This window comes from Cynara cardunculus, assembly GCF_001531365.2.
Source record: "Cynara cardunculus var. scolymus isolate 2C chromosome LG 8, CcrdV1, whole genome shotgun sequence".
Lineage (NCBI taxonomy): Eukaryota > Viridiplantae > Streptophyta > Magnoliopsida > Asterales > Asteraceae > Cynara > Cynara cardunculus.
Genome location: NC_037535.1, coordinates 1,669,380 through 1,678,787, shown reverse-complemented (window position 1 = coordinate 1,678,787; position 9,408 = coordinate 1,669,380). Strand labels below are relative to the sequence as shown.

At 35.8% G+C, this 9,408-nt stretch overlaps 3 protein-coding genes across 5 annotated transcripts; 1 reads left to right on the top strand and 2 right to left on the bottom strand.

Moving 5' to 3' along the window:
- The first annotated feature begins 408 nt into the window (after window positions 1-408).
- Window positions 409-3,144, top strand: LOC112516966 (uncharacterized protein At4g29660). 3 transcript variants are annotated; one of them, XM_025124241.1, is made up of 4 exons: window positions 409-474; window positions 574-712; window positions 1,573-1,778; window positions 2,753-3,144. In XM_025124241.1, the coding sequence occupies exons 3-4, from the start codon at window positions 1,596-1,598 to the stop codon at window positions 2,861-2,863; spliced, it is 294 nt and encodes a 97-aa protein (XP_024980009.1). In that variant the 5' UTR covers window positions 409-474; window positions 574-712; window positions 1,573-1,595; the 3' UTR covers window positions 2,864-3,144. The 3 variants fall into 3 exon arrangements, with proteins under 3 accessions (XP_024980009.1, XP_024980010.1, XP_024980008.1); XM_025124242.1 differs by lacking the exon at window positions 574-712 and having other exon boundaries at window positions 440-474; XM_025124240.1 differs by lacking the exon at window positions 409-474 and having other exon boundaries at window positions 512-712.
- Window positions 3,145-3,173: 29 nt separating this feature from the next.
- LOC112516778 lies at window positions 3,174-3,829 on the bottom strand. Its single transcript, XM_025124012.1, has one exon. The coding sequence runs from the start codon at window positions 3,827-3,829 to the stop codon at window positions 3,200-3,202; it is 630 nt and encodes a 209-aa protein (XP_024979780.1). The 3' UTR covers window positions 3,174-3,199.
- Window positions 3,830-5,425: 1,596 nt separating this feature from the next.
- Window positions 5,426-6,436, bottom strand: LOC112516777 (cytidine deaminase 1-like). The gene has a single exon (XM_025124011.1). The coding sequence runs from the start codon at window positions 6,434-6,436 to the stop codon at window positions 5,543-5,545; it is 894 nt and encodes a 297-aa protein (XP_024979779.1). The 3' UTR covers window positions 5,426-5,542.
- Window positions 6,437-9,408: the final 2,972 nt, after the last annotated feature.

The following is a 9,408-nucleotide window of genomic DNA, read 5'->3' as shown; positions in this document are numbered from 1 at the left end:
TTTAGTAAACAACCCCTTAATCTAAATATAGTTGAATCATGGGTATTTTTGTTATTCTAGACCTTAAATTCGAATGAAATATAATTGTTAAAAAAAGAAAACTATGTTTTTTTTCATCCCGGTGGTCTCTTAAAAATCGAGACTTTCGTTCATGCACTTCAAGTTTACAGTTTTCTTTTGCGAGACTAACTTTATCAGTTGTTTACCGTTAAATACGATGAACCAAAACAACAATGAATTGTAAACTATAAGGACTAAAATAATGATTTATAAAAAATGGGGACTAAAATAATAATTTATAAAAAATAGGGACTAAAATAGAAAATTTCAACAAACTCGAGGGACGAAAAAAGTAGTTTACTTCCAAGAAAAATAGAAAGGTGTGGTTTGTAAGGCACAAGGTACAAGTAATTGCTGCAAAGCTCCAGCCTCCTTGACGGCCGATCGGAGTCGCCGATTTCTCAATTTCCGGCGGTTCTTCTTCTGTTCTTCTAACTACTTCTGTAATATATATATATATATATATATATATCTCTTAATGGTTGTTTGATTTCGGTTTAATGGGCTGAACAGTTTGGAGGGTTTATGGATTCCTTCTAAAATTTCAAACCCTATCTTTGATATAAACACTCGCCGCTGTATCTTCATCCTCATCGCTTCTGTATCTGCTGCTTGATTTAAACACTCCGTCGCTGCTGTATCTGCTGAAAAGGTAATTTGATTTCGTTAGTTTAAATCTATTCCAGAGAATTTGGGAGTTTTTATTTCGTTGGATTCTATAGCAAAATCGTGGAGGATAAAAAGCTAAATTGAGGGGTTTTAGAGTTGTGTTGGTGGGGATATTGACTGTAAACCTGAGAAGGTGCTTATAGATTTCAATTTTGAACTTTCTATGCAGTTTATGGCAATTAAAGATCTTTTTAAGTGTGCGCAATCTTCTAATCGTTTTTCGAAGAGTTGGTTAAATGATATCTTATCATTGATGCATACTTTTGATGTTTGTATTTCATTTAAGCTGATGATCTCAGGGGAAAATGAGTTTTCATAATGCAGTTGCAAATTATCTGTGATGATCTTAATTTTTGTTGTTTTTATTCACATAACTAGTGAAAAGGGTAAGTTGGGTGCACATATTTGTTTTGAATTTAATGGGTTTTTTAAAGAAACCCCATATGGTGAAATCAATCAGTTTCCCTTGGTTCGATAAATATATCGATCTGCTGGTTTTGTATGATGTTCTTGCCTCCAACTTACTGTTTCCACTTTCTTTTGGTTAAATATCTATGCTTATATGTACCTATGCTCACTGACTGTTTGTGGAATTGCCTAAGTAAGCCAAATATTCTTTTGACACCCACCAAATGCTTGGTGTTTTGAGTCCCTTGCTATCTTGGTTTGCTTCTCTTCCATGGTATCAATATGCTAACTTGATTGCTTCTGATATTTTGAGGGTGTTTGTGGTACCAATACCTTTGAGATTTGCTTTTGAGTTTTCAACTAGGACCATCTTAATCTGCACATCATTTGGATCTGCAAGATTGTAACACTTAATCTGTGGTTGCTTCAAATCAGGTAAATTGTAAAAAGATTCAGGAATGACAACCTATTTGTGGAGGAAATATGCTGATTACTTGCACACTAAGTGGGAGAAAGAAGTTCTATGGACGATGGTTGATCCATTCAAGCGCCCAAAATCGTTTACTCCTCTTGTTACAATCTATGTATGCGCCTTCTATACTGGGGTCATTGGAGCCGCAATCACCGAGCAACTCTACAAGGTAGTGTTATGCCATGTTTGGCAACTATAAGCGGGCTTATTTTTTGAGCTTATTGAAGCAACCCTGTTTCGTATGCGATACGCTAGCTTTTCGAAAAGATACTTTGCTGTTTGGTTGGTTTTCCATTAAGTTCTGTATAAATGAAACTATCTGTGTGGATTAATCAGTCTGTATAGATCGAGAAGGTTTTTGTTTGGAAGGGTTTTTTCGTATACGAAATGAGCGTGTTTTTTAATCGAGAGGGACAGGTTTGGAAAAAACTTGGCTTTCTGCATAAATCCCCTTAAGAAACTTACTGAATAAGCCATTTTCTGTATCATTAAGCCAATACCAAACAGTCTTGTCGCTGTGAGCCCATTAAGCTCATTAAGCTGCTAACAAACAGGCCTTTAGATAGTTTATTGGGATTTTTTCATTTAGTTTTACATAACCATCCTTTATATTTTTATTTTATATCATTTTACATTGTCATCTAGCTTGTCAACTAGTTTTTTAGCCAAAAGCTAGCTTATCAACTAGTTTTTCAGCGAAGAGCTAGCTTATCACTTAATTTTCCAAAAATAGCTCTAGTTTCATCATGGGTTGAGCGAAATCATGATAATGGTTTAATTGCATAGTTAATCATCTATCATCCTTTTGGAACGACCATTTTTCAATCTAATTGATTCCATTAAATACATCAAAATTGACACCGTTTAATAGCATATCTCAAGTAAACCCGCCTAATACACATGTTTCGAAAATTGCCTCAAAAACATGGTACAAAGTGGGCCAAAGAGAGCTTGGTAATCCTATCTGCCCAGGATTCGGTTCCAGGCAGGCATACACAATAGTTGTGGCCACTGAGTTTATCATGGCTGATTTATTGCAGTCACAATTTGCCGGGATTAGTCTGGAGCCTGGGACACCCTTCAGAAAAAAGATAACTTGGTAAAAACGAATGACATGACTTCTAATCGTTTTCCATTTTACAGGAAAAATATTGGGAAGATCATCCTGGTGAGGCGGTGCCAATTATGAGACCTAAATTTTATGGTGGGCCTTGGAAGATTTACAAAGGAGGTGTTCTTCCACCCAACAAGTGAAAATCTACAAAATCTGAAGCTCATTTTGCAGAATAGAAGCTTTCAGATATGCTACAGATTTCTTGCATATACAACGGTTAGTAACTCTGTTCCTGATACTTGCTTTGCGTTCTTCAAATAATCAAGATACATGTCGACTTTACAACCTCTATTAAGAAGCTAATCTTCGTGGGTTTGAATCTTGCTTCAAAGAAGAATCTAAATGTGTTCTAGTATCTTGCATGATCAAGAAAGATTTGTGTATGTTTGTTAAAAACTTAAAAATGATGTACCTTGTGGCTTTATCTTATCCCTAGATCCTATGAGATTTACTGGGTTTGTTTGGTTTGATATGTTTTAACCTGGGGGCTGGGTTGATTGGAGAGCGTCAAGGGCTTCTCCGGTGAGATTTTGTACATGTGCTAATAGTTTCTTTGCCTCCGCATCTCCTCCAACCGACTCGGCAAAGCAATCTTCGCAGGTGTCCACGTTCGTCAAGACTGCAGAAATGTCAAAATTGGCCTTCACAAAATTTTGGCTTTTGATGCTATCAAGAGTGTTCTTGATATCATCAAGGGCCGCACCCATGACCTCATCGCACTCTGAGAAACACTCTTTCATCCCAGACTCATGGTTGGGGTCGTCTTTCCGCTTCTTGAGATTTTCACTGAAATTGGTGACCATCTTCTGAGTTTCTTCCATTTTATTGGTTACAAAGCTTACCACATCCGCCTCGTTGTCAAACATCTTGCTCATCTCAGCGTCTGGCAATGGGAATCCTTCATCCTCCTTTTTGGCAGGGTCTTCTGTGGGAGAGGGTGGGATTTCTTTGTTCTCCTTTCCGGCAGGGCCTGCCGTAGGAGAAGGTGTTGAACGGGCTTTTAGGGTGGAAGAAAATGCCAAACGGGTTTTCGCAGCGGAAGAAGGTGCGAAAATGATATGAACAAAAATGAAAATGAAGGCAAAGGTTTGCCTTGCAAAAGCCATTGTCTCTATTGAAAAGAGACAAGGGGGTTGGTGGTGGTGGTGGGTGGTGGTGGTGGTGGTGGTGGTGGAAGGAGGGTGAATGATGGTTTTATGCCATTATGCAATGGCAAGGCTTAAACATAGGGTAATATATTCTAAAAATAGAAAGTCATGGTTAGGGGCATAGAATCTTTGTTTCTCTTCCAAAATGATTAAAGATGCTAAGGGTATAGTACAGGGAAAAGTTCAGAAAAACTCGTTAGTAATTTTTTTTTTATTAACCTGGATATCCAACCTGCTATGTGAGTCGACTAATTCCAGAACAACCACATGCTTTGCAGATAATCCGGAATCACCGCATTTGAACCTCTGTGGCCACAAGGGGATCTTTATTTCTCCTTGGATTTGAACTTGGGAACTTCTTGTACTTTTGACCTTTGGAGCCAAGTTCAAATCAATCAAGCACCACCCTTGTGGTTCATAGCCACACGTTTCGTAACACAATTATGTAAAATCCATTTAATATCGTGAAGGTTTTCTTTATTTGCTTAACATATTAATTTTCTTTCGAGAAAAAAAAAACTCAACAGGGCCCGTTTTGGTTCGGGAGATTTGTTGGGATTTGGAATTGGATTTCGTTACACTCGTACATCTGGTTTAAACGAAACCCGGAAATGAAATTCATGGATTTCTTTGAAATCTCAAGAACATCATCAGGGTTGGTATTTCTTAGGATTTGTGTATAATAATGTTTTAGAATATGTTAGAACTTAGAAAACATTTGTTTTGTAATAATCAATTAATTTTGTTATTTTTATAATTATATATATTTTGTGTTTGTAAATTCTTTATAAAAAACGGAATTCAGTTTATTTCAAACCCTACAATCCGAACATTTCAAATCAAAATTCTTTAAATTCCAAATCTTTTTCTATGAAATACAAATTCCTAAAACCATTTCATCAAACTAAATGTCCTCACGGATTTTTGCCGAAATATTTGACGTGTTCAACGAATATGAAATCAAGCGGATTCCACGAGCGATTTGTGAATTTGTTCTATTCAATTCGTTTTATTTTCTTATTTAACGTAAGAGCAAATTGCATGAGAAAGTAACGTATTGTTAACTTGATTTTTGGATAACGTATTTTTAAAACTTTTATTTTGGTACCTAATGTAAAGTTTTAAACATTTAAGTACTCGAGTAACCGGTTGAAGCATTAACCGGTTACCATACTGATGTGACGAGTGATGTAGTATCCAACTCAGTATTATTTGCTGAAGCATTAACCAGATACCACATCATTCACTACATCAGCATGATAACCGGTTAATGTTTCAACCAATTTTCCGGATACTTAAATGTTTAAAACTTTACATCTTAGGTATCAAAAATAAAAGTTTTAAAAGTACGTCACTCAAAATATGAATCAAATTAAAATACATTATTTTTTCATGCAATTTACTCTAAAAATTAAGTCAAACTTGTTAAATTTTGATTCATTTATTGTTAATAAACATAATTATGGTATCATATGATTTTTTATACATAAAATTAAGACCGTAAACAAACCAAACGGACGCTTATTCGTAATAATTCGTTTAACTTAACCGAACAAATGAATGAACACGAATATTAAACGAACAAAAATTTTCGTGTATGTTTTCGTTCGATTAAAGAATGGATGTGTTCATCCCCGTTTATGTTCGTTCATTAAGATGCTAAACATTAAATCAGATGCAATGAAAAACTCTGAACTCGCATTTTGGTGAAACGTGAGTCAAAAGTAACCTAGCAGTCTCCTCCTGCCTCACCATCGCCACCTCCTTCTCCACCATTACCGCCGCCACAATCCTCTCATACCCACCACCTCCGGCCACCATGTACGCCACCAGCGCCGCCTGTACTGGCATCATACTTGGATTATACGCAGCAGACTCCATATAAGATCCTTTATACACTTGCCCTTCACAGTCCATCAATGCCACACCAGATGGACAACCACTGTACGGCGCGTGAGACCCACGCGCCGCCACTAGAGCCGCCTTCTTCAATTCTTCCTCGTCCCTTTTCACCAATTCCGTAGACACATTTGATAAATCTAAATTCCCTTTAAAAGTCAATTGATTATCGTGTTTTTCAAGAATTAGAGGCGTTTCTCGATCCAAAAGATCTAAAGGCCCAAAAGGGTTCGGTAAAATCGACGAAATGGGATTGTAATTAGGGTTTTCTTGGGGTTGATCGGTGATTACAATCTGGGTATCGGAGACTCCCCGGAGCTCTTGAAGGAATTGACGGCAATGGCCGCAGGGAGCTGCGGATACGGCGATGTAGAGAAGTTTTGAGCCACCGCCGTGGGCGGCGAGGTTGGTGATCAGAAACTGTTCGGCGTGGATGGAATGGTGGAGGGGGAGGCCGGGGAATTCGACGTTTCCGCCGAAGAAGATCCGGCCGTCGGAGGCTAAGCCGACGGAGCCGACTCGGAAATCGGAGATGGGTGGACGAGCGAGATGTTGAGCTGATTTAATGAGTGATGGAAGAAGTTGAGGGACGGTGAGACCTTTGGATTCCGCCATGGATTTAGCTTCTGAAGCAGAAATTATGTATGTTGAGATTTGTTCATTCATTATTTTAAAAATATGATCGATATATAGATACAGATATATATATATATAAGAGAGAGAGAGAGAGAGAGAGGAGGGGGGGGGGGGGGGGGGGGGAATGGAATGGAAGAGGAGACATATATAGGAACAGGGGTACTTGAAAACATGTAAATCGACTGAAATACCTTTTATGAGACTAATTATTAAGAATGAAATTAAGGTACCGAATGGTTAACGGATACAAAATCATTCAAAGAGTTTTAGAATTATTAGAAGGGTACTCGTACAATGTATCGAGACACATTTTGATTTCAATGTTTCGTTTTATTTTTTATATATGTTGAATAATACGATTTTATGTGTTTTGAGAAAACGATAATGAATAAAATATAAATTTGAAAATATTATATTAAATTTGCAAAAATTATATCAATATTAGTATCAAATTAACTATTTAAAATTTCTTGGTTCGTGTATTTTTTTTAATTCAAAATTTTTATTATAATTTAATTTAACGTAACGAAGTAACTTAATTTAGGTTTAATAATATTTTTTTATAAAAATAATAATTAAGTATTATGTTATAACTCAATAATTATCCTAATTATATTTTAGATTTTTATATTTTAAAATGAGATGTTTATCCTCTATTTGATTATGTTTATCCGCAGTTTGTTACACGAATTCAAATATAGAGTTTTAATAAGTTGTACTTATGCACAATGTACTTGTAATCTTAAATTTAAGTAATATGTTTCAATAAACAGTACTTTATGCATAAAAAATGTGTTTAAGAGTTTTTGTCAAATGTTTTATAATATAGTATAGATTAAGAGATTTTTTTTTGTTAAACAAGATTCATCTCTTAGCAATTCAGATGTTGTCTCTTAATGGAACTATTAAAAGGTAAACAAACAACCCTTAAAACGTTGAAAAACATGGTGAATTTTCGGATAGTGCTTTAAGGGGTTTCGTTTGTGGACCCAAATCTTTAGATGGTGGAGTTGGTTCGTATCGTTATCAATCTCTTTAGATGATCATCTTGGTTCGGAATATATTGCTATCTCGGGTTCTCGTCAACCCTTGTGGAAAACAGTGATATGGAGCGCTTTATACTCTATTTGGCTTTACTATAACAACTGGGTTTTCAGAGGGGATTCTTATCTTCAAATCGATCGTTTATATCATCTCCAACTTTTATTGTGTAATTCAGTGTCCAAGCATACAAAGAACTCTAGTCTTTCTTGGTTGGATTGGTGTAGCGGTTTTGGACTTACAGGCTAATTTCTTCCAGTTTGTTTGGAGATTGATGTTGGGTCTTGTTGATTGGATTGACTTTGATTGTGGTTCCAGCTTCGTCTTTCTGTTGATGCATTTGTGTGAGCATTTCAAGTTGTGTTTCGGTTGGTTCATTGTTTTTTTTTTAACCTGGATATCCAACACGCTATGTGAGCCGACTTTGACGACGACCTGCTTTGCAGATAACCCGAAGTCATCGCATTTAAACCTCTATGGCCACAAGAGGATTTTTGTTCCTTCTTGGATTTGAACGTGGGACCTCCAGGTACTTTTGACCTTTGGAGTCAAGCTCAAACCAATCAGGCACCACCCTTGTGGCTCGGTTGGTTCATTGTTGGTTTAGGATTTTTTTTATCGACCTGTGTAAAACTATAGCCAAAATTATTTAAGTTCAAACATTAATTGTTTGGTTTTAGGTTCAAATCATTAATGGTTTAGATTTAGGTTTAGTTTCAGATTGTTAATCGTTTTAGGTTTAAGCCCATTTTTGTTCTTAACATATATTCTCTGTTATCTCATTTATGCAATGTAACCAAAAGTTTTGGATGTAGCAGAGCCTCCAAAAAGATTGAAACGTATATGGTTTTGAGCACAACTTCTGTATGCATCTATTTATGCTTTGGACACAACTTTTGTACATTATAGAAAACTGATTTAAACTGTATATTTCTTTTTTATTTAATTAAATACTTTTGTATCCATCTATTTACTGTTGATGTGTCGATACTTCTAGAAAGAAGTTGTATATTGTTCTTTTTTTTTTTTACATATGACCGGTTTGGGCCTGGCCCGGGGTCGGTTCTCATAACCGGGCCTCATATATCTTAACCGTGCCTTCATATTTGTGCCAGGACGGGGACTAGTTACGATAAGACCGGTTACGAGATCACTATTTTAAGGCCGAGACTGATTTGAATCCGACCAGGCCCGACCCAGGATCGTTTTTTACCAGTAGATGCCTTGATGAGTTTATTGTAACCAAAGGAGAATGGGGAGCACAAAATAAAAAGGCTTTCTAAGTGAATGTGGGTTGTGGCCTACATAAACCCCATTATTATCATGTTTTTATTATTTATGTAATTATTTAAACATTTTAATTTATTATTTTTTTAAAAATAATATATAATATGAACTTTTAAATTTTATTTATTTATTATTTTGTCCCGTAGATTTATAATATTGGTATAGATGTAACAGAGCCTGTAAAATATTGGTTTGAGCTTAGCTTCAAAGATCAAAAGTGTCTGGAGGTCTCAGGTTTGAATCCAATGAGTAATAAAAATCCTCTTGTAGCCACAGAGGTTCAAATGCGATGACTCTGGTCTACCCGTGAAGCAGGTGGTCGCCCTAAGATTAGTCGGCTCGTATAGCGTGCTAGGTATCCAGGTTAACAAAAAGAAATTAATAATGACATCAGACATTCAATAATAACTGTAAATATAAAATTAATTATTTTATTTTTTATATTACGACTGGGGGTTATGGAATTCGAGGTCAAACCTGGAATTTATGTTGTATTTGAACAAAATCACTCCACTTATTTATCAACTGAGCTGCATAAAAGTGCCAAATTTCATGTAAATTGAATTATTTAAGTAGATTATAATTGAATGGTATATTTGTATGAGTAGTTGGTGAAAGCTTGCAAGCATTATTCTTATGAGTTATTCACTTGTGAATATATATATATATATATA

What these genes read in the sequence shown, in the direction of transcription:
- LOC112516966 (XM_025124241.1), top strand. Translation starts at nt 1,596, where the DNA reads ATGACAACCTATTTGTGGAGGAAATATGCTGATTACTTGCACACTAAG. An exon ending in TCACCGAGCAACTCTACAAG is followed by an intron (nt 1,779 to 2,752) that starts GTAGTGTTATGC and finishes TCCATTTTACAG; the next exon opens with GAAAAATATTGGGAAGATCA.
- LOC112516777 (XM_025124011.1), bottom strand. Translation starts at nt 6,436, where the DNA reads ATGAATGAACAAATCTCAACATACATAATTTCTGCTTCAGAAGCTAAA.
- LOC112516778 (XM_025124012.1), bottom strand. Translation starts at nt 3,829, where the DNA reads ATGGCTTTTGCAAGGCAAACCTTTGCCTTCATTTTCATTTTTGTTCAT.